This window comes from Lithobates pipiens, unplaced genomic scaffold (genome assembly GCF_037356315.1).
Source record: "Lithobates pipiens isolate NorthernLeopardFrog02 unplaced genomic scaffold, aLitPip1_a1.2 Scaffold_8, whole genome shotgun sequence".
NCBI classification, from domain to species: Eukaryota; Metazoa; Chordata; class Amphibia; order Anura; family Ranidae; genus Lithobates; species Lithobates pipiens.
In genome coordinates, this window is record NW_027507903.1 from 261343248 (window position 1) to 261368210 (window position 24963).

Below are 24963 nucleotides of genomic sequence, written 5' to 3' on the forward strand. Positions count from 1 at the left end.
AATGACAGCTGATCATGTGATATAACGGAGCCGGTAATCGGCTATTATTCCTCCTCGCGCTGTCAGCGCGGGGAGAAAAAAAAAAGCCGATCACCGGCGGCCGTGATCGGGACATCAGTCCCAATCATGGCCAGCACTGCTAGTGCCCACCTGCAACCCTGTCAGTGCAACAATAAAAAAAAGTAAGTGCCCCCCGTCAGTGCCCACAGTGCCACCCAGCAGTGCCACCCAGCAGTGCCCACAATCTGCCTTAACAAAGGTGCTGCACCCGTGCCACATATCCGTACCCATCAGTGTCATCTACCAGTGCCCAGCAGTGCTGCCCATCAGTGCCACCTATCAGAGCCACCTATCAGTGCCCATCAGTCCCATCTATCAGTGGTACCTATCAGTGCCCATCCGTGCCACCTTATGTGCCCATCTTTGCCCATCAGTGCTGCCTTATCTGTGCCTATTTGTGTCGCCTTAACTATGCCTATCAGTGCCCACCAGTGCAGCCTATCAGTGCCGCCTCATCCGCGCACTTCAATGAAGGAGAAAAATTTTATAACAAACTTTTAAACATGATTTTTTATTTTTTTTTGCATCTTTTTTTGTTTAGCAAAAAATAAAACTCCCAGCTGTAATTAAATACCACCAAAAGAAAGCTCTATTTGTGGGAAAAAAAATGATAAAAATTTCATTTGGGTACAGTGTTGTAGGACCGCGCAATTGTCATTCAAAGTGCATCAGCGCTGAAAGCTGAAAATTGCTCTGGGACTGAGGGGGGTTTAAGTGCCCAGTAAGCAAGTGGTTAATGGACATTATGGTTCTATATATATATATAATTTTTTTTTTTTTATTATTGAGAACCATTAAACTGCATCAAAAGACACTGGGAGTCTGAAAATGTACTTATCTTGCACCGTTTGAATTGTGCACTATCACTCATATGTTTGTATTATTACACGTTATTTAGCGCTGCACTTAAATACTTACCACTCTCTTTACACAATTTGTCTAATTGCAGTGTCAGCAGCTCATTTATTGTGTGGTGGCACAGTATTTTTCTTCACTATTCTTTGGAAAATAGCTCAAGCTCTGTCAGATTGGATGGAGAGTGTCTGTGAACTGCAATTTTCAATTCTTGTCACAGATTGTTAATCAGATTTAGGTCTGGACTTTGGGCCATTTTAACACGTGAACATGCTTTGATCTAAACCAATCCATTGTAGCTTTGGCTGCATGTTTAGTGTGGTTGTTTTACTGGAAGGTTCCAAATCTTTTGCAGACTCGATTGGAATTCTCGTCGAAAAAAGCTCTGATGGTTTTCCCAACAGAATTCGGCTCAAGCTGTCTTGCCTACACATGGTCACACCAAATTCCGATCATTTAGAACGTGGTGACGTACAACATGACTAGAAAAAGGAAGTCCAATAGCTTCCGTCTCATAGTTGAATCTGATCAGGCGTGATTTTTGGTGTGTCGGAATTGCATACACACGATCGGAATTTCCGATAGAAAGTATTTCTGTCGGGAAAATTGAGAACATGCTATACTTTTTTGGCTGGCGGAAATTCGGACAGCTAAATTCCGACTGAGCATATACACGGTTGCATTTTCCGATGAAAAGCTCTCATCAGTCTTTTTCTGGCCGGAATTCCTATCGTGCATACGCGGCTTATCACGTTTTCTTGTAAGATTGTCCTGCATTTAGCTCCATCTATTTTACCATCAACTCTGAAAAGCATCCCCACTACATGATGCTGCCACTACCATGTTTCACAGTGGGGATGGTGTGATGTGCAGTGTTAGTTTTCCGCCACATATAGCGTTTTGCTTTTAGGCCAAAAAGTTCAATTTTGGCCTCATCTGACCAGAGCAACTTCTTCCACATATGCTTTGTCCCCCATGTGGCTTCTCGCAAACTGCAAAGGAGACTTTTTATGCCTCTCTTTTTGCCACTCTTCCATAAAGGCCACATTTGTGGAGTGCACGACTAATGGCTGTTCCGTGGAGATTCTCCAACCTGAACTGTGAATCTCTGCAGCTCCTCCAGAGTGATTTTGATTAATGCTCTCCTTGCCTGGCCTAGCGGTTTAGGTGGACGGCCATGTCTTGGTAGGTTTTCAGTTGTGCCATACTCTTTCCATTTTTGGATGATGTATTGAACAGTGCTTTGTGAGATGTTCCACGCTTGGGAAATTTCTTTTTATAACCTAACTTCTCCACAACTTTGTTCACCAAGGTTCTCTAACAAGGCTTCACAGAACAGCTGTATTTATACCTAGATTAAATTACACACAGGTGGCCACTAATTAGCTAACTTCTGAAGGCCATTGGCTCCACTAGATTTTAGTTAGTGGGAATCAGAGTAAAGGGGCTGAATACAAATGCGTGCCACACTTTTCAGATATTTATTTGTAAACAATTTTGAAAAACATTTATCTTTTTCCTTCCACTTCAGTTATGTGCCACTTTGTGTTGGTCTACCACATAAAATCTCATTAAAATACATTAATGTTTTTAGTTGTAACATGACAAAATGTGGAGTTTAAGGGGTATGAATACTTTTTCAAGGCACTGTATATGCTTGATTGCCATATCTTAATTGAATACAAGGCAAGTTCTCTTGGTTGAACTAGAAGGATTTGTGGCTTTTTTACAACCAGATTAAATATGTAAGTAATGGACTCTGGGTATCTGTTATAATGAATATATACATGTCAAAGTAGGTAATGCCTCTTATTCCCATAATGCATTATGGGAGAATAAAATTTATTGTTGAAAATATATATTTTTTTTAAGGCAGGGGGAGAAAATTTAGGAAAAGAATCTGTGGCAGATTGGCGTTTGGGTACAGTTATTTGCATGCAAGACTCTTAGGCCCCTTTCACACAGGACGGATCAGTAATGATCCACCCTGTGATGATCTGCTTTCTCAGCGGGGATCGCTCCATTGTCCCCGCTGAGCCGGCGGCGGACAGGGTGGTCTCTGCACACTGTGCAGGGACCGCCCTGTTAGCTCTCCATTCTCCTCTATGCGGGATTGGACGAACACGGACAGTTTGTCCGTGGTCATCCGATCCGGTCTGCAGATGGATAGAAAAATAGGATTTTCCTCCGTCTGCAGAATCGGACAATAGCGGGTGTCTCCTATCCCATAGGAATGCATGTATGTCGGTATTTCATCCGCAAACGGGTGGATGAAATACAAACATAATGTCCGCATGTGTGAAAGGGGCCTTACACTCTCCACTAAAATTAATTTAATCTCGAGTAACGCTCTTTACCAGGTACTGTGTTCTAGCAGCAATTATACAGTATATCATGAAATGTTTTGTTTGGTTTCAGGAAGAGATCAAAAAGTTGAAAAATGAGCTTGAACACTTTGACCCTTCGTTTTTTGAAGAGATTGAAGATCTGAAGTACAATTACAATGAAGAGGTTAAAAAGAATATACTGCTGGAGGAAAAGCTTAAAGCTCTTTCAGAGCAGTTTGGGGTTCATGTAGACATTCCAGCTAATGTGGATTGCTGAAGACCACAACTTCCAGAAAGTTATGGGTTCAGCACCATGACTTACACTAGCAGGAAGGTAGCCTGCAATTACTGTATATCAACTGTAACGGTCTATAAAACACCTTTAGTCCACACCAAGTTCCAAACAGCAATACTTGAAAGATTTATCAAGCATGTTGTGTGCATATAAGACTGCCTCTCATTCAGGACAGAATCTGTGCTTTTGCCACCCTTGTACTTGCAATCCTGGACAGCCGACTATAACAGTTATACAAAAACTTTAGACTATTTTACTACTTACCAACAAACTGCATAAATTGAAATTGGTGTACACAATACTATTGGTTGGAGGGGAACAATTTTCTATTTGCACAGCCTAAAACTGGCCAGAGATAGATAGAAAATTGAGCCAAATTTCTCTGAATATTTTGTTTGCTTTGGATGGAAATGGTGGTGAAAAACACAGAAACAGGTCTAACTATTTCAATAAAAGGTTACATTGCTTAATTTATACTAGGTTGCAGTTTTATGCTGCATCTACTACTGTAATGAGCACTTTTTTTTTTTACTGTCAGGATTTTGTATTGATTACTTTATACATCTCTGTACATATAATATATTGTAGGTTTCTTTTAGACAAATTTGTATATGCTTTTTGTACTTTAATGAAATAAAAACTTTTTTTTTTTTTTTTTTACACAGAAATGATATAATGCATTCGTTTCAATGGGTACATAGTTTAGCACTACAAAGGCTCAAGGTTTCATTTCACTTCTGTGGCCCTTAGCAAATCCTCCACTATGACCTACTTCATTAGAAATAAAGTACTCTGCTCCTGAGCAGCTTTCTGTCAGAAAAGGCATTTATTTATCAGATAAGTTAGTTAAATGAGCAACATAAAGAGGAGGCTAGGAGCAGAATATTCTGTACTTTATAAAGTGGGTCAGATCTAAGGCTCTGCATCAGTCAGTAATGAAAAGCAGCATGAACCCTAGGCAAAGACCTGATCTTATGCTGCAATACCATGTTGTTCAGTAAGTGGATGTCAGTTCTGGTAGGAATTTCTATAAATTGGTCACCTGTAGGTGAGGATAACAAACAGCATGTTCACTTCAAGACCCCTGTTCATCATATATGGAGCCATTTCTACTTTCTTCCCTTGCAGGAGAATGAGGCGTTTAGAGAGTCATCCTCTAAAAGTCTTCTTTCATCTCTTCTCTGCTGTTAAGGATCTAGTTCCTAAGCAGGCTAACATGTCTGAATCTTTGAATTAGGTATTTACTGGTGTAATCAGGCAGCTGTTAAAGATGCTTCTCACTGTATCTGGTGGTTTCAGACCCAGTTGGGACATCACCTAGGTACAAGGAGCCCTCCCCACATGTTATGAAACAATGACGATAGGAGTTTCACCTGCACTAATGCCTTTAAAGGTAATACGGTGGTAACTGCTTCCTCTCAACTGGTAGCCTCTGAACATGCAGGAGAGGTTCAAACAGCTAGGCGCAGGCCCCCACATCTCCCTGGATTATGAGCAGGCAGAACACACTAGTCTTCCATTGATAGGTATTTGGTGTGGCTACCCCTTGGTTTCAAGCCAGCATCAATCCCTCTAGGTGCACACAGTTTATTTTGGTTCTCCAAACATCATGGGGAAGTAACCACAGATCTTGGCTACATCTGAGGATGTACTCCCAGGCAGATTTGATGATGTTGAGTTTAGAGCGCTGTTCTTTACGCTGAAGATAGTGCTCAATAACCATTGGCTGTCTGGTTGGGGTTGTTCTGCTGCAGAATAAATTTGAGGCTAATATCACACTTCCCTGATGGATATCTGTCTGTATTTATCAGCATTAAGGACTGTAGCTGCCATGGTTGGCCAAGGAAACTTAATGCAGCAGATGACCGACACGTCATGTTTACTTCCCTTCAACAATTGGACGATGTCCAGCAGGACATCAGCGCAGAAGCTAATGAGATCCAGGTACACCAATCTTCTGTCCAGAATCAGTGTTCATAGAAGAATTGTGGCCAAAAAGCCATACCCTAACATGGAAACAAGGCTAAGTGACAATTATGCATGATAGGAACTGGGGTGCAGAAAATGACCTGATGAGTCAAAATTTGAAATATTTGGCTGTAGCAGGAGGCAGTTTATTTATATAGCTAAATCCAAGAAGTTTACCAGTTTTTAGATGTGGTGGCTCCATTCGTTTTACATCTTCCAAATTGTCAAATTCTCAATCCTGACAGAAATGTAGTACTTGTAATTTCTTGTGTTTTGAATTTTAACCTCAATGGTACCAACCTTCCCAGTTCTCCGTGAACTGCACAACTCCCCCATATTATGTAGATTAGGGGCAGAGGTGCTTGTTGTCCAAATCGTGAGAGTAGCATGACAATACAACTTCTTTATTTGGTACAGTAAACATTGTCACCCAAAGCCAGGACAGCATGTTACTGGCAGGATCACCAGGTGAAAGGGGAAAAAAAAAAAAAAAAAACATGAGAGCCACTAAGGACTGGTAAGCTTTAATAGAGAACATACTCAGACAGACCTTCCCCATAACAAAGTTTAAAAAAAATAATAATCACAAAGTAATTGTCAAATTAACTACATTTCCAGGCGGATGCAGCTCTTAACTAAACAACCGCAAAAAAAAAAAAAATTATTTTAACCATTAGCACTTTACTTTTTTTTTTATTATTATTTAGTGTACCTTCCAAAAGGCAGCTTTGTTGTTGACAAGTAGCAATTTATCATACAAGTCTGGTCCAGCCTGACCACTCATCAGTATTTACTTTTCAGTCCAATAAAACATCCTTTAAGCTGTCGTATTGCAGAGCATCTATTTTTGCAAATTGTGTTAAACAATGGGAAGCCGCTTCATATTTACATAAATTCATTCGGATGAAAACGGGTTTTGAATTCAGGTATGTATCCTTAAGTGGCCAGGATAATCCAAGATGATGACGATGAAGCTAAAAGAAAAAACGGTACACTCATGTCATAACTGCAAAATTGTAGCCCCCAAATCTCAAGAGACTACCTGTAAGGAAGTTTCTATTTTTCATAGGGCTAGGTTTCCATTCTGCTGATCCTCTGGATACCTCCCCAATTCCAAAGTCTGGGCATAACCGCCTCTCTGCCCACTGCAACCACTGTGGTTTGCCCCCTTCCAGCCATATCTAACACTGAACAGTAATCCAATTTATATAAAAACCTGTACTGAGAAACTGATAATGCCTCCTTCCCTTTCTGAAAATTCTAGTTGCCTAGCTGACATGATGATGGCATTAGCAACACAGACCTAAATTAAGTCTGCAAGACAGAAGTTTTGATTTTACTCTTTTAATATGCATGCTTGTTCTGGGTCAGAAAACAAGATTTCTGTACTCACTTTAAAATCCTTTTATTTGAATCTTTTTAGGGACAAAGGTCCCAAGAAGGCAGTTTGTAATGACATCCTCTGTGTCTCTTATTACAGGTTCCCTTTAAGCACAGACCGATCAAAAGCCAAATGCTAATATTATATTCACTGCTAAGGAGAACTGTCAATCCACACTGCACACAATGTTTGCAGTTATGGGCTAAAGGCACCAATTATTTAATAGGACCGGTTTCAGCTACTCGATCTCCTTGATGGTGCTGTGGCAAAAACACAGAAGGAGCAGATGAATGCATGCATAGCACAGAAATTTAACCCTAAAGTTGAACCACAGGCAAATAACTACATGAAAAAAAAAAACACAAACAGTCTTTGTAACATGTCTGCTAGTTCATTCAACTCACAGGCATCATTTGATTTTTCTCGTTGGCTCACTATGAAGAAGTCTTGTGCATAACTATTCTGAGTATTAAAGTTATTATATCACAGATAGGGATGGCCCAAACACACATTTTCCATGTGATCAGGGGGATGTTCGCCTCCACCAAGCGAAGTCAACTGGTTAAGGAGTGGGGCCGGGAAGCTGTCCGCCACATCCTTAACAACGGATGAGTCATCAATTGTCAACCAGCTTCTCAAAAAAAAAAAAAAAAAAAAAAAACAACACACAGTAAGGACATCCTTAAAATCAGTGCTTCTCCGTTTAATTCTATTTTTGCATCGGATACATGTCCCCCAGTAGCTGGGCCCCCATACCCTTTTTATGGCTTCTAACTTGCCTATAAGCCTTCACAATGGGGGACTTTTGATTTTTCATGTTTGGCTCCCATAGACCTTAATAGAGAAACTTCTTTAATATTTGGGAGTTCTGGTGTGAACCAAACTGGGGGGGGGGGTGTTTGGGCCACTACTGATCAGCCAGTCAAGACTCCTTGTCTATGCCAGTAGTATTTCAAAATATAAAGAATTCTGACCTTTTACATATAGCAAACTGTTTAGTAGCCATTTAAGCTGATACCACCATATTTACATAAAATAGTCACCAACCAATTGTTGTAGTCCTTCAACAATTAGGCTGACTCTACATTATAAAAATTTCCTACTCAAATTCCTTTATCTTCATTATCAAACTATGTAGTGCAAGGGCCTGCCTGGTTACATACAAACTGAAAATGTTTAGGGCTGACCTTATATATATGGTTTTGGTAAATCCAAAAGGAAAATTGTAAAATATATAGCCATCCTTAGGATCACATTTTATAACCACCAGCTACTTCTCTCTAATGCTGATCAAACACAGCAGGACACAGAGTTTGGAAATCATAGAACAGTGTAATAACAGTTCATAAAGGATTACACCTGGAGTCTTACTAAAATTTGTAGCATCATCAAATGTTTTCAATTCTCAATAATTCAATAATAAAACCAAGTGTACCTTTATTAAAGATCCATCTTTGCAGTGCCATACAATTCCTTCAACTTTTCCCTCCTGACAATGATTAAACCAGGATATGAGACTATTATGATTCAGAGCTGGAAGAGTCTTAATGAGAAATGTACCATGAGGGACAAGGAAATGAATTGGATTCTTCTTATTGCCAATACCTGAATGAATAACACAAATGTTATCATAAATTATAATTTGCACATAAACTATATTTTACACTTCAATCATGACACTTTGGTGTAGTACATATGAATGTCCTGATAGTTTGGTCTATATAAGGAGCAAATATTAAGTCATTTTTCTAAGCCAGATTTCATGAACAGGAAAATATCAATGCCACATGCCTTCAGTGTGTTGTAAAATACAGAAGTTGACTAGACTTCAAAAAGGGAGCCTTGACATAAATCTTAAAGCTTAAAGCGGAGTTACACTCATTTGTAAGTTCATTAGCCGCTTCAGCCCCGGAAGATTTTATCCCCTTCCTGACCAGAGCACTTTTTTCAATTCAACTGACAATTCCACGGTTGTGCGACATTGCTCCCAAACAAAATTGACATCCTTTTTTTCCCCACAATTAGAGCTTTCTTTTGATGGAATTTGATCACCCCTGCAATTTAAATTTTTTGCGCTCTAAACAAAAAAAAAAAAAAACGCATTATTTTTTACATTTTGCTATAATAAATCTCCCCCAAAAATATATATAAAAAAAAAAAAAAAAACTCTTCCTCAGCTTAGGCCAATTCTTAAAAAAAAAAAAAAAAAAAAAAACGCAATAAGCGTTGGTTTGCGCAAAAGTTATAGCGTTTACAAAATAGGGGATAGTTTTATGGCATTTTTTATTAATAATTTTTTTGTCTTCTTCTAATGGCAGCCATCTGCAAATTTTATCGTGACTGCGACATTATGGCAGACACATTGGACATTTTTGGGACCATTGTCATTCATACAGCAATCAGTGCTATACAAATGCACTGATTCCTGTGTAAATGACACTGGCAGTGAAGGGGTTAACCACTAGGGGGCAGCGTAAGGATTAAGTGTCCTGAGGCGTGCTTCTAACTTGGGGGCCGGGGGGGTCATGGCTACACATCACTGATCTCAAATCACAGGGAGCAGAGATCAGTGACACTCTCTAGGCAGAATGGGGAGATGCTTGTTTACATTAGCATCTCCCCGTTCTTCCTCGCCGTGAGACGATCGCGGGTATCCCCGCAGCGAATGAGTCCGCGGGACCCACGACCCGACACACGGAGGTCCCGGCCGGCATGCACGTGATGGCAGGGTGCCAAATTTACAGGGACGTACCTGTACACCCATTTGCCTATTCGTGCCACTCTGCCGACATACATCGGTGTGCGCCGGTCGGGAATTGGTTAAAGGGCAGCAGCTACAAAAAAAAAAAAAAAGAAAGAAAAAGAAAAGTGTAGCTGCTGACTTAATAAACAATCACCTGTCCCACAGTCCAGTGATGCGGCCTTACTCCTCTCCCTGCGTCGGCATTGGAAGTGTGGGCACACTGGCTCGATTGAGTTTCCTGTTAAAGGAAGAGCCAATCATCTCTCAGGTGTGCCGTCCTGGAAGATGACTTGGGAAATATTAAATTATACTTACTCTTTTAATACTTTAAGTAAACATCACTAAAAGATTTAAAACTACAAAAGTATTTTTATATAAAAATACTTGCCATATGGGTTTCCGTTTATATTGGTTCCTACAAGTTCCAGAGTTTGTTCAAGAAGATCCGACAAGTGAACAAGACAGATCTCTAAAGATTCCGGATCCTCCAAATGTGGTTTTAGTACTAAAGCAACACTTAATGTGTAATTTACAGCACTTGAATGCCAGCAGTACTGCTTATTGCCATTCTCCACAGGCACCCAACCTACAAAAAAAAAAAAAAAACAGTACAAATTATAATCATAATTTAAAATAGAATGAGCTTTCATAGCTTATTTGCATGGGTGTTGCTAGAACCAGATACTAGGGCATATGTCCCATATGTCTTGCCTGATACCCCAACCATGGCCACTGGTGCCCATGTTTTCTGCCTTGACTGGCTGGTGTTGTTTGCCACCAGAAAGTTAGTTTATGGCGTGTGTCTGTTTTCGAAGTGTCCCATGGGGCCCCACTGTGCTCAGAATAAAGGGGTGGTGCGGAAATTAATAATTCGGTATGTTGTACTTTGGGTTGTATATACTACTTACCCCTTCATTTTATATATTACAAACTCCAGACTCACACATTCTGTACAGAACAGACTCCTGGCCCTTGCATTCAGTACATAACACACGGCTCCTTCACTCTCTAGATCACATACTCGTAACCATTGCACTGCGCTGGTTTGTACATGATACTCTCAACCAACATGTATGGTCTCAACTTTTGCTGGTTGCTAAGTAGCCCTTGACTATTTTATAGAAGTTTCATGTAGGTGGTCTCAAAAGCAATATTAGTGCTCTGCTTTCATTTTGTATGCAGAAAGGATTCTTTTTTTTATTTTTTTATTAAATATTCTTTGAACTGAGGTTTGCATGCATATGTAAACCTGCTTGTAGAACGGCCCTGATTTACAGACCGAAATTCCTTTGATCTAAAAAAGGACTAAAACCCCATACACACTATTAGATTTTCTGCAGATTTTTGTCTTCAGGATTTACCAAAACCATATAATATGGAGAACAACCCTTAAGAGTTTCAATTTGTATGCAATCAGGCAGGCCCTTGCACTACATTTTTTGTAAATCTAAAGACAATCTGCAGAAAATCGAATAGTGTGTATGGGGCTTAAGTGTTACATTGCATCTTATCTAAGCGATGTTGTCAAGAACTTTGCAGGCTGCCTGGATTTTTTCTTCCTTTTTAGCCCTTGTACACACGGTCGGACATTCTGACAACCAAATCCATTGGATTTTGTCCGAAACTGTTGTATACACATGGTTGGACAAAGTTGTCGGAAAATCCGATTGTACATAACGTGATGACATTATTTCGTTACGACGGGACTACGTTCAGGCTAGTAGCCAATAGCTTTGGTCTAGGAATTTGATCTGAGCATGCGTGCCACTTTGTCCGTCGGAGTAGGATACACACGATCAGAGTATGTCCGATCGGAGCATTTTGTGGGAAAATTTTACGGACAAGTTGGAAAACTTGGTCCGTCGGATATTCCGGTGGAAACAGTCCGATGGAGACCACACACAGTCGGATTATCTGACAAAACGGTCTGATAGGACACATTCCGTCGGAATCTCCCACCGTGTGTACAAGGGCTTAGACAGCTGTGAGAGCAGAATTCTACATAGAATCGGGAAAATTATTTGTTAAGATCGTGAGGGCGGTGGAGAATTTGCGATCGGATTCTTTAATGGCTGATTGCACAGCTCTATTGGGAAGGATTAAAAACACTTCAATACGTTTTGTTGGTGCCTGTAAGATTTCTCTTCACTTCCTATCATTGAGACACAATTGAAAATTAAAGGACATCTCTTCAACGTGAACAAAATTCCCATCTTCGAAAGCTGTCATAAGAACATTGGAGGGCCAAGTCGCCCTAGCGCATTGATCTGCATTTTAGTGCAGCTATAAAAAAATAAATAAAAAAAAATAAAAAAAAACGCAATTCAATTCAAGAACACCTAAAAAACAATTGTTTTTTGTGTGTGCCGTTCACACTACAATGCTGTGTTGACCTGCATTGCATTAAAATGCAATATGTATGCATAACACAATGCATATCAAACAGTGAAAAAACTCAGGTCAACAAGAAAAAAATTTAAAAATGTTGTTTTCTCAGATTTTGTGATCCACAGCAGATGATGTCAAAGGAAATCCTGCAATGTCAAAGTGCATAAAATGGATGGAAAAGTACATCCATTTTATTGCAAGTCAGTGTGAATTAAGCCTGAAAGATTTTCCTTCACAATGTGCTCAGATGATCACTTGATTATACTACATACATAATTTGTAAATCATGTTAATGCAGTGTAATCAAAGCATGAGTTTCTGCTAAATGGAAGGAGAATAAAGCCTTCTGTCTTTTTTTGGGCTGCGGCTCATAGAAGCTATTAAAAGGAGAAGTACTGTCAAAGCTCATTTGGCTGTACTTCTCCTTTGGATCACAGGATTGCAGTTTGTTCTGCACTCCTGTGACCAGTTTTCAGAAGACAGCGGGTTGAAGCCTGCTGTCTGCTGACGTCACAGAGGCGGTCCAAGCTCAGGCAAGGCCACAGCCATATGGTCGGGACATCCCGGGACCTGCCCACATGCCTAGACCTGCACCTGGCTCAGCCTCTCAGCAAGCTGCTGAGAGCCCGAGTCAGCAGCTTTCGTCCCCTCCACAGCCCAGCGTTTCAGCGAGTGCGGGGGTGCAGAGAAGAGAGCTGCCGAATGACAAGTCACCAGGTCTCTGCTCGGGAAGCTGTGATAACCAAACAATCGGTGGCGTTTGATCGCTCACTCCTTAGTGTTAGAGCCGACGGGGGACAGATGCAGCATCGGCACCAATGCTACATCCGCCTTAGTAAGTAGGATAAAAAATAAAAAAGGAAGGAAGTATTCCCATACTTTTTTTTTTCTTTAACTCCCTCAACATTGAAGTTGAGCTGCAAAATGTGGGACGCACTTTAATACAGGTAAGAGACAGGAATGCAGTCTTAGCAGAATTTTTTTTTTTTTATAAAATCTTAAAAATTGCCCGTACCTGTGGGATAGAAGAAATTTACGATACCCAAGATGGTCCATGGACAATTGTTTAAAAACCTTTACAGCTCATCACTTTAAAGTTAACCATGCATATGGACCTTAACATTATATCTCTCACATCAATACATTGTGTGAGATGTGGGTGGGGTCTTTTAGATTTTTTTTTTTTTTTTTTTCTGACTAGTTTTTTTAACTTGATTACTATTAAAAAGGGGGCTGACAAAGGATGCCAACTTCTCTTTATGGAGACATTTGGGTTGATTAAAGGCAAATAGACTGTTCACTTTGCAAAAGAAGTTGAATTTGAAAGGTTTTGATTTTTCCAGAGTTTAGTAAGTGACGTGAAGCTCTGCCGATTTCCATTGTTCAAATTTTTTTTTCCCTGCATGTGAAGGACGCGATTCTTTGCATAGTGCAATGTCTCATGCAGTGAACAACCCATTTGCCTTTAGTAAATCAACCCCTATTAGTACAGGCAATACTCGGTTGACATGCTAGATTTAGACATCTTTTGCTTAAATACTCCCAGAGGTACCTGGTATATGACCGTTTTCATCAGGGTATGGCTTTCCATCCACCTTTTTTACACCTTTTGCAGGAATCCAGAAATCAGGAACAGATTTTAAGTCCTCATCAACATTCCAAATGAAGTCTGAAAAAGATCATCACAAAAAAATTAGAACTCACAAAAGGCACTCTCGTTTAAACATACTGAATTTGTATGCATTTTGGAACATCCATATAATACACAACTGCTTGATTTTCTAACAAATATTTAATTTTCTTACCTGGAGGATTTTGTCTTGCAGTAATTAACGGGACTTTGCCTAGTAGTCACTTATTGCTCTACAGTTTTTATGAGAATGCTTGTTGGCTAGCTGTCTTGTTGGCTAGCTGTCATGTTGACCCACTGGCTTCACAACTTCAGTAAGGTCTGAGATCCTCGTATGCTTACCTGGATCAGTGTTTCAAGTTTAAGGCGTGGGTCACACCGATGCAAGTTAGATGCGGCTTACACCGCATCCAATTAGCAGGACATTTTAAAATGCATTCATTTGAATGCATCTGGTTCACATATTTGTGTTGTATTCGCACTACGCATTGCCCAAAAACCGCGTGCGTTTTCTGGATATTGCGGTGCGAGTTACCTTCTATGTGAACGCATACTATTCGCAGACGCATTCCGTTTTGAACACAAATTCTCTCCTCACTACATCTCCCCCCTCACTGATCTGCAGCTACAACGGAGAGGCACCACTGAACAGCCGTTTTTTCTCTTCGCAGAGAAAACAGAGCTGTAATTCGCACCACACGTGTGAACCCAGCCTAAAAGAATCAGCCATGCAACCAGAAATTTCATGAGGTTAGCACTGGCAAACTATATTATTTTCAAATCAAAACAATATGGCTGCTATAGGCAAGAGTTCAGCTTTTGCTCCAGTATTCATAAATTATGTCTGTCATTTCAAATCTCTCATATATACTGACTACATTTGAATATTTATATGGATCAATATATACATCTGAAACTCAAGCATTTTAGTTTTCAAAGTGCGAGACATTAAAGCCCAAGATCACTTTCTTTTTCAACATTCCAGCTCCCCTATGTACCATTAATGTACCTCGGTTGCAGAAAAACAATAGCTTTTATTTTGAGAACAAGGCCTTATCTTAGCCCTTGCTGGTATGTAGATTTAGGAAGGAGAGAAACCAGTAAGACACATGCAGGAGTTTGCCAGAGTTTACCATCTGACCTCATCAGCATATACCCTGCACCCATCAACTATGTTTGCACAGCATCCCCAGTGTCCCTCCAGACGAGCCCAAAATGCATGCTTACCGCCATGGGGCCGCATGAAGCACATGGGTTGGACACTCCTGATGTAGTGCCTGATTGGATACACAGTGAATGGATAGATAGGTGGGTCCTCCTATTCATAGTTTTGGTAAATATAAAAGAAATTGTACAAATCAGATTGTATAGTCTATACCTTTATGTACCTAAAATTGCCTAGCTGTGCTTTCAGTGCCATTATTGTTAATGGAACACCAAACAGAAGCAAACACATGAAAAAACGGGTGACAAACGCAGAAAGACACACAGTAAAAAAACTTGCACCACGCCAAAATGTCCCATGAGCTACTTTTCCACGTGTAGCGCAACCCATTGAAATCAGTGTGTTACTGGAAAAACGAGCCAAAAAAATATGCGCTTCTACTACTCTATGTGTGAATGGGGTCTGAATGTGAAATTGGTGCGTTTACACAAGAACAATGAGGCTCCATTCACATCTGTGCATTTCCAAATGCATGTTAAAAAAAATAAAATAAAATACAAAAAAAACTCACACACATACATACAGGTTGCCCTATGCGTGGTGATTGGAACATGTGTGGGAACGCAAGTTATGTGAAGATGTAAACGGAGGCCTGACAGCCGAGTGTCTTCATCTGCTCCCTCCCATGTATTTATATAATGATGGCCATGCATTATGCAATCTGATTGTACAATTTCCTTTAGGATGTACCAGAACTATGGAATAGCAAGACCTGAATAATCTATCAATTTGTATCAAATTAGGCCCTTGCACTACACAGCCGATGGTAGATCTAAAAGGAGATTGTAATGTGTATGGTCACCTTAAGGCAAGAAGTAGGTGGTGGTATAGTAATGAGGGAGGTGTGGTCCAGACTGGTAATACACTCCCTATCACACCCTTTTCTGTGATGCAAAAACACAGTGAATGATGGAAGGTGACCTACAGGGAGTGATGCAAGCAGAAAGAATGTTTTAAAACTTGGACAGAAACATGAAATTTCAAACTCTTTGTGGATAAGGCAAGTGAGAGATAAGAACATTGGGACACTGTACAATATTTGTAGGCATTGGGACAGTTTATGGTATTAATTCAGAGCTGCACGATTCTGAAAAAAAAAAAAAAAAAAAAAAAAAAAAAACACAATCACACTTTTGCTGCTTAGAATAAACAACACAATTCTCAGCGTAACATCTTTAACATTATACAAAAAACTAGGCTAACTTTACTGTGTATTTATTTCTTTTAACTCATTGAAGTGTATTTTTTACCAAAACATTGCATTTTAAAGGCCACTGTACATGCCATTTTATTCTCTAGGGTCTCAGAGAGATAGATAGATATTTTATGTTAGCAAAAAATACAGATTTTAACTTGTAAGCAACATGTGTCAGAAAAAGGCTTAGTCTTTAAGTGGTTAAACTGACCTCATTTGCTGACCAAAGTTCATCCCTTTGATCTAAAGCAGGGGTCCTCAAACTACGGCCCGCCGAGGACATTTATCCGGCCCACGCAGGGCCGGATTCCTGACAGGCCAGGCCTCGGGGCTGGCCGGTTGTAACACAGCGGGAGACTGCTGCGTCACAGAGCTCACCGTTAAAAGTTTGGGTGCACTGTGATAAAAGTCCCGCCCTCGTCCTAGACCAGCTTGTGTGATAGAGGCAGTGTTCTGTCTATCACACAAGCTGGTCTAAGAGGAGGGTGGGACTTTTATCACAGCACGCCCAAACTTTTCACAGTGAGCCGTGACACAGCAGCAGGAGATGCCCCATGTGCACACGCACTGACTGACGAGACATTGTTTGGCACAGTAAGGCTGTGAGGGGGGCTTGCAATGATGGTGGGGGGGCACTGATTGGGCTGCAACATTGACCATCTCATTAGCCAAAAGCAGGCCCATAGTTCCCATTGAAATACTGGTAAATTTGTTGATTTAACTTTACTTGTTCTTCATTTTAAATATTGTATTTGTTCCCGTTTTGTTTTTTCACTTCAAAATAAGATATGTGCAGTATGCATAGGAATTTTTTCATAGTTTTTTTTTTTTTAAGCTATAGTCTGGCCCTCTAACGGTCTGAGGGATAGTGAACTGGCCCCCTGTTTAAAACGTTTGAGGACCCCTGATCTAAAGAACCAAATGATACAATGTTTCTTTTCATCTCAGCTCTAAGCAATGTTGTGATAAACTTTGCTGCTGCTTTTTTTTTTTGACAGCTCTAAGCAGAGAACGGTTCTGTGACTTTTATATGAATTGTAGAAATGTCAGATTAGGATCCTGATCAAGATCGTGATTTTTTAACGATTAATTGTGCAGCTCTATATTAATTGTGACAACTGCATAAACTACAGGTCTGGTCATAAATGAACTGCAACATGCTGAAAAACGCAACACACCCGCTCTTATCCGCGTCATAACTGCGAACAAAAAAAATATGCTATTTATGGGGATGTTCACTTTCAGGAATAGCCTAACCGCATTACAATTACAGGTAGAGTAGGTGAACAATATCCATTACCAGCTTACCACGGAAAGCTAAGAACAGCTGCAATTAGGCTTATTTCCAGGCCCTAGAATTTGAAATATAAATGATAGATTCAACACATTGGGTGATAGAGTCTAGAATCTGGTGATAAATACCTTTGGAGCTTCCTATTGAAAGCATGTGCTTTTTAAATTTCTTATCAGCTTGCTTTGTTGGCTTCCTATCAAAACGAGCCCACAAATATGGGCAACCTGCAAGAGAAAAATTAAAACAAGAATGAAATAAATAGATCTTCCAAAGTGGTAAAGTGGTACTCTCATAATCAACATCAACCATTTTTAATCCTTATGCTGCTAGCCTTAGAAAGAATATAGGAATATTTTATCTTCATTTCGTTTTAAAAAATATTTTTTCAAATTTCTTCGGTTTCTAGCTTCTAGTCTTTTTTTTTTTTGGAAGAGGGGGTTTTCTCCACTAAGCACACCCTCCTGCCTGCATGACTGACCTTATCAAAAAGTGTACTTGGCAGCCCATGTAGGATTATACACAAGACTTTATGGGGAGTCATGGCCACTGCTACCGGTAGAAATTCTAGTGGGGGGTTTCAATGTAATTTATTTTATCTACAAAGTAAAGCACGGAGACAACGAGGGACAGGCGAGTTTGCTTTGAATATTAAAAATGAATTGAATTAATGGTGTCTTGTTTGTGCTGCTGAGATACAGCTCAGTTTCTGCATCCAAAGTCGCATTCACACGGTCGGATTTTCTGACGGAAAATGTTAGATGGGACCTTTTTGATGGAAATTCTGACCGTGTGTTGGCTCCATCAGCATTTCCGACACACAAAATTTGAGATCTCACATTTTCCGGTAACAAAATACGCTGTCGGAAATTCTGATCTTGTGTACACAATTCCGACGCACAAAGTTCCACGCATGCTCAGAATGAAGCAGAAGAGCTGCACTGCCTATTGAACTTCAATTTTCTCAGCTCGTAATAAGTCACCGCATTCTTGATGTTCGGAAAACAACATTGTGTGACCGAGTGTATGCAAGACAAGTTTGAGCCAATATCCGTCTGAAAAAATCCCATGGATTTTGTTGTCGGAATGTCCGATCGTGTGTACGTGATATAAGTCCTTAGTGTTGGAGCTGCCCTAAGGGATAAAGATCTGGGCTGCAGGGCCTTTTATATAGAAAGGCCAATGAAAAGGTTTCACATGCATATGCTACGAAGCTGTATAAAACCTGTAAAATGTGCTATTTAATCACTTGCCCATGAACAGGTCATTTTTTGCGATACGGTACTGCATCGCTTTAACTGACAATTGCGTGGTCGTGCAGCGCTGTACCCAAACAAAATTTATGTTTTTTTTACCCACAAATAGAGCTTTGTTTTGGAGGTATTTGATGACCTCTGGTTTTTATTTTTTGCGCTATAAAACAAAAAAAAAAAAAAAAAAAAAAAAAGAAGAAGAGTGACAATTGTGGAAAAAGAAAAAATCTTTTTTTTTTACTTTTTTTTCCACAATTGTCACTTTTTTTTTTGTTTTGTTTTTTTTGTTTGTTTTATAGCGCAAAAAATTAAAACCAGAGGTCATCAAATACCTCCAAAACAAAGCTCTATTTGTGGGTAAAAAAAAACATAAATTTTGTTTGGGTACAGCGCTGCACGACCACGCAATTGTCAGTTAAAGCGATGCAGTACGCTTTTTTTTTTTACTTTTTGCTATAATAAATATCCCCCCAAAAATATAAAAAAAAATTCTCTCAGTTTAGGCCGATATGTATTCTTCTATTTTTTTTTCTATTTTTTTTGACCCAGGCTTTGGGTCATTTGGAAAAAAATACAAACAGTTTCGCTGTGTAGGGAGAAACAGCTATCCATTGATTGCGTTTCCTGTAGGGAGGAGCCTCTCATCTCTCAGGTGTGCTGTCCTGGAAGATGACTTGAGAAAAAAAAAAATCATAAGTGTATATTGATTGGTTTGCGCAAAAGTTATAGTGTCTACAAAATAGATAGATTTATGGCATTTTTTTAAAAATTTGTAATGGTGGTGAACTGCGACATTGCGGCGGACAGATTGGACACTTGACATTATTTTGGGACCAGACATTTATACAGTGAGCAGTGCTAAAAATAGCCAATGATTATTGTGTAAATGCCATTGGCAGGGAAGGGGTTAAACACTAGGGGCAATCAAGTTGTTAAGTGTTCCCTCGGCGTGTTCTAACTGTAGGGGGGGATGGGCTACCTAGGACATGATGGAGACCACTGCTCCCGATGACAGGGAGCAGTAGATCCTTGTCATGTCACAGGGAAATGCCTTGTTTGCATTTCCCAGTTTTGCCTCTCCTCGTCGCGATCCACTGGCGGATGTAATCGCGGGCTTGTGCCCCGCAGACTCTGAAGGGACGTATGGGTATGCCCTTTTGCGCACCCATGCCATTCTGCCGATGTACATTGTGCGTGCAGCAGTCAGGAAGCAGTTAATTGACAATTACGTGGTCATGCAACACTGTACCCAAATAAAAATTTTCATTTTTTTTTTCTGCACACAGCATACTATGCAGATTTCTCAATACCAAACACTATAAATATAGTCCTAGAAGGATATCCTACATACGCAGAGTTAAAGAGCTCCTATATAATTCCTGTGCATCCAGACATCATTCCAGATGCTGGCGATCGTTTCATTTTTAATGACACGGTCACATTCTTACAAGAAAACATTGCAAGAAGGCACAAAGTTGAACAAGGACAAAACTGAATCCATATAGTTAGTATTACCTTTGTGATTAGAAACATAGCAGCATGTACCGTCTACTTTCTCGGTAGGCAGCGCATTGTGAATATCTGCATTCAGTGCCAAAGGATGGAGAGTCTCTGTAGCCACCACCTTAAACATCTGAAAAGAGGAATATTTCAAATTTCAGTGGGTGTGCCAGGGATGGTGAGAATTGAATGTCAAGAGTTTATAAACACAAGGCAAGGAGTTGATTTAAAGTGCTAGTAAACTCTGCCCTCTGCAGCGGTGACAGCGTGCTGCTGGAAGGCTTCGCTTCAAGGCAAGTGTTTAAAGTGGTTGTAAACCCTCCCCCACAACCTTGTCCCATGTAAATCCGCATAAAAAAACCCTAATGACCACTGCTTGTAGATATCTCCTTACTTGCTTAGTATTGTTGTAATCCTTGCTGTTCTGTAGAATGAAGTCACTGAGCATGCCCAGATCTCCCCCTGATTTACGGCACATTCTCTATGTGCTTATCTATCTGTTATCAGGACTTCCTACCGCACAGCACTGAACTCTGCTAATCACTCAGAGCGTCCTCCTACACACCATGTGATCTCACATACAGTCTAAACTTGGCCATTACTGCAGTCTTATCAGCTGAAGCTGATAAGTCTGACAAAGGCAAACATTAGACAATCGGCACAAGTATATACTATGAAATAAACAAGTCAGCTATGAACGGGGAAGCAGGTTTGCCATAGAAACAATGGATTGAGAAGGAAGCTTGGTTAACAGTACAAGAAGTGCTCAATGTAAGGGCGGAAATACCCTCCACTGTGGACTCAGAAAACAATACTTAAGATGGCGCTGCCTAACCCCTGGAAACAAGTTTTTTAAAGTTTCTTTAAACAGTAAGTAATATGTGATTTGGCCTGGATTACAGTGGCTACAGTCTGATAATGACTTATTATAATGGACTAAATGAAAATAAGCATCAGAGTGGGAGAGTTTACTTCCTCTTTAATGTGCTAGTATGCAATGCACAATTAATCGTCAAGAATCGTTATCGTGATCTTGACTAAAGAGTTTCACAATTCTTTCTATGCAAAGAATTCTCTCTGCTCTTCAGTCAGACTTTAATGAATAAAAAAAAAAAAAAAAAAAAAAAAAAAAAAAAAGGGAGGGAGTAAAGTTAACAACCTCAAGATAAATTCAAGACTGTTTATCTGTGTACTTGTTCCGAGTCAGTGACTGCTACTGAGCATGACAGCTAGGCAAGGCAACTATTATTACTATTGGAAGGCGCCAACAATGGCAACCGGCTTGTTTCTCATATGAAAGGTTCACCTAAAATGTATTCTTGTTGATATACACTTTTTTATGCTTTGGTTTTCTATAACTGAATGTTATTACTATTCTGAAGATTTGTTTTTGTAAAATAAAGTACATTGGAAGTCATAAAAAAGATTAGGCAATTAGTTTATCCTGTGCAATAAAACAAGAAAAAAAAAAAAAAGTTGGCAAATAGTCAGAAGAAGCTGCCAATGCCAGCACCAAGAAATGTGCAGTATCCCTAACCAATAGATGTGAGTGAACAGTTCTACAAATGCGACTCTCCTATAGAAAAGGAAGCTCCTCATCCTCTAATGGCGACTGCTCATTTGCCTGATGGCACAGAGACTCCTTACTCTCCTATGGGCACGGAAGTTCCTCACCCTCCTATGGGCAACGGAGGGGCTCCGCACCCTCCTACAGGCACAGGGGGGGGCTCCGCACCCTCCTGTGGGTATAGAAGCTGGGCAAAGGGGGGAGGGGGGCAGCGCACCCTCCTACAGACTCAGGAGGGCTACACAACCTCCTATGGGTTTAGAAGCTCTGTGCCCTCCTATGGGCATTGGGGAACTCTGCACCCTCCTATGGGTACCGCGGGGGCTCCTCACCCTCCCACAGGTAAAGAAGCTCTATACCCTCCTATGGGCGTGGGGGAGGAGAGGGGCTCTGCACCCTCCTACAAGCACAGGGGGGGGGCTTCCCCCCCTTGCCTGTTCCGATGGGCATAGAAGCTCCGCAACTTCCAACAGGCGGGGGGGTCTCTGCGCCCTCCCACAGGTAAAGAAGTTATGCTCTGCGCCCTCTTCTATGGGTACTAGAAGGGGGTGGTCTGTGCCCTCCTATGGGGGGGGGTGCCCCCTCCTACAGGTAAAGAAGCTCCTAGCCCTCCTGCAGGCACGGGGAGGGGGGGGTGCCCCCTCCTACAGGTAAAGAAGCTCCTAGCCCTCCTGCAGGCACGGGGAGGGGGGGGGGGGGTGCCCCCTCCTACAGGTAAAGAAGCTCCTAGCCCTCCTGCAGGCACGGGGAGGGGGGGTGCCCCCTCCTACAGGTAAAGAAGCTCCTAGCCCTCCTGCAGGCACGGGGAGGGGGGGGGGGTGCCCCCTCCTACAGGTAAAGAAGCTCCTAGCCCTCCTGCAGGCACGGGGAGGGGGGGGGTGCCCCCTCCTACAGGTAAAGAAGCTCCTAGCCCTCCTGCAGGCACGGGGAGGGGGGGTGCCCCCTCCTACAGGTAAAGAAGCTCCTAGCCCTCCTGCAGGCACGGGGAGGGGGGGGGGGTGCCCCCTCCTACAGGTAAAGAAGCTCCTAGCCCTCCTGCAGGCACGGGGAGGGGGGGGGGGGTGCCCCCTCCTACAGGTAAAGAAGCTCCTAGCCCTCCTGCAGGCACGGGGAGGGGGGGGGGGTGCCCCCTCCTACAGGTAAAGAAGCTCCTAGCCCTCCTGCAGGCACGGGGAGGGGGGGGGGGGGTGCCCCCTCCTACAGGTAAAGAAGCTCCTAGCCCTCCTGCAGGCACGGGGAGGGGGGGGGGGTGCCCCCTCCTACAGGTAAAGAAGCTCCTAGCCCTCCTGCAGGCACAGGGAGGGGGGGGGGTGCCCCCTCCTACAGGTAAAGAAGCTCCTAGCCCTCCTGCAGGCACGGGGAGGGGGGGGTGCCCCCTCCTACAGGTAAAGAAGCTCCTAGCCCTCCTGCAGGCACGGGGAGGGGGGGGGGGTGCCCCCTCCTACAGGTAAAGAAGCTCCTAGCCCTCCTGCAGGCACGGGGAGGGGGGGGGGTGCCCCCTCCTACAGGTAAAGAAGCTCCTAGCCCTCCTGCAGGCACGGGGAGGGGGGGGGGTGCCCCCTCCTACAGGTAAAGAAGCTCCTAGCCCTCCTGCAGGCACGGGGAGGGGGGGGGTGCCCCCTCCTACAGGTAAAGAAGCTCCTAGCCCTCCTGCAGGCACGGGGAGGGGGGGGGTGCCCCCTCCTACAGGTAAAGAAGCTCCTAGCCCTCCTGCAGGCACGGGGAGGGGGGGGTGCCCCCTCCTACAGGTAAAGAAGCTCCTAGCCCTCCTGCAGGCACGGGGAGGGGGGGGGGTGCCCCCTCCTACAGGTAAAGAAGCTCCTAGCCCTCCTGCAGGCACGGGGAGGGGGGGGTGCCCCCTCCTACAGGTAAAGAAGCTCCTAGCCCTCCTGCAGGCACGGGGAGGGGGGGGGTGCCCCCTCCTACAGGTAAAGAAGCTCCTAGCCCTCCTGCAGGCACGGGGAGGGGGGGGGTGCCCCCTCCTACAGGTAAAGAAGCTCCTAGCCCTCCTGCAGGCACGGGGAGGGGGGGGGTGCCCCCTCCTACAGGTAAAGAAGCTCCTAGCCCTCCTGCAGGCACGGGGAGGGGGGGTGCCCCCTCCTACAGGTAAAGAAGCTCCTTGCCCTCCTGCAGGCACGGGGGGGGGGGTGCCCCCTCCTACAGGTAAATAAGCTCCTCGACCTCCTGCAGGCACGAGGGGGGGGGAGGCGCCCTCCTATGGGCATGGAGTTCTCTGCCTCCAGCTCTGCATACTATTACATTGTTACTGACTCTCCTCCCCTATCACAAGGCGTTTACCGTTTCCCCAATTTACAACCCCCTTAAAGCTCCATGCAGAAGACGTGTCCTCTCTGCTTGCCTCATGATGGCTCAGGTAGATCATTCCTGACATTGGAAGGGCTGGGATCACAACCAGCTTTGTAAAGACAAATCACAGCTATCTGTCCATTACCTGATGATCCCGCTTAGAAGACGGTTCATCCTTCACCTCAGTCAGGAATAAACATGGGATCTTCTGCTGTACAGCTCCTGTCTGCTGCATCCCGCTATGCGCTGCTAAAGCGTGCCCATACACCTCACCTGCAGTACTTCCGCCTTTCTGTCCCGCCCCTTTCTCTAGCTCCCAATCACAAAACTGGGACTAGCACGGCGCGGTGTGCGGAATGACGGGAAATGTAGTTCTCTGCAGTCATTGGATATTTCTATGCGGTCACTGCTGGGGGCAGAACGGAGCTGCACTTTGAAATCAGTGAAATGATAAGATCTGGATAAGATGAATAAAGTAATGTCAATGGTCCTTTCATTATATACAGTGATATGATGATACTGCATTTACTATGAATGAATATGTGTTAATGTAAAACTAAAGGCACCACTTTTTTATTGTTATTTTTTCTATAGAATAATAATTAATTTACATCAATTTCCTTTAATTTAGACTGAGCAGCCAATTTTTCCATGGGGGGGGGGGGGGCAGGAGCACTGACATAAATGTAAAGAAAGGGGACTGCACTGTAGACAGTGCAGTCCCCTTTATATTAGTATCCCTGCAATCATGCCCCCCCCCTTTTACTCTCTACTCACTGTGCAGATCTCCAGCTCCTCCCGCATCCTGCTTCCTTACATCAGAGTCCGCACTGAGCCCCTTTACATCAGAGTCTGCACTGAGCCCCCTTACATCAGAGTCTGCACAGAGCCCCCTTACATCAGAGTCCGCACAGAGCCCCCTTACATCAGGGTCCGCACTGAGCCCCCTTACATCAGAGTCCGCACTGAGCCCCCTTA

General features: G+C 42.6%; 2 protein-coding genes across 2 annotated transcripts in view; one reads left to right on the forward strand and one right to left on the reverse strand.

Moving 5' to 3' along the window:
- The window catches only part of CEP290 (centrosomal protein 290), a 338046-nt gene extending 333851 nt beyond the window's left edge, over positions 1 to 4195 (forward strand). Inside the window, exon 53 of the mRNA XM_077471382.1 lies at positions 3334 to 4195. Coding sequence (XP_077327508.1) covers positions 3334 to 3519 — 186 coding nt within the window. The 3' untranslated portion in view covers positions 3520 to 4195. The remainder of the gene's footprint in view (positions 1 to 3333) is intronic.
- A 1818-nt stretch (positions 4196 to 6013) lies between these two features.
- RLIG1 (RNA 5'-phosphate and 3'-OH ligase 1) lies at positions 6014 to 24277 on the reverse strand. The gene is made up of 7 exons (XM_077471385.1): positions 24131 to 24277; positions 20127 to 20244; positions 17490 to 17585; positions 13570 to 13686; positions 10018 to 10215; positions 8322 to 8491; positions 6014 to 6479 (listed from the first exon to the last, which is right to left on the reverse strand). Exons 1-7 carry the CDS (start codon positions 24218 to 24220, stop codon positions 6303 to 6305), a joined length of 966 nt encoding a protein of 321 aa, XP_077327511.1. The 5' UTR covers positions 24221 to 24277; the 3' UTR covers positions 6014 to 6302.
- Between the last annotated feature and the right edge of the window lie 686 nt (positions 24278 to 24963).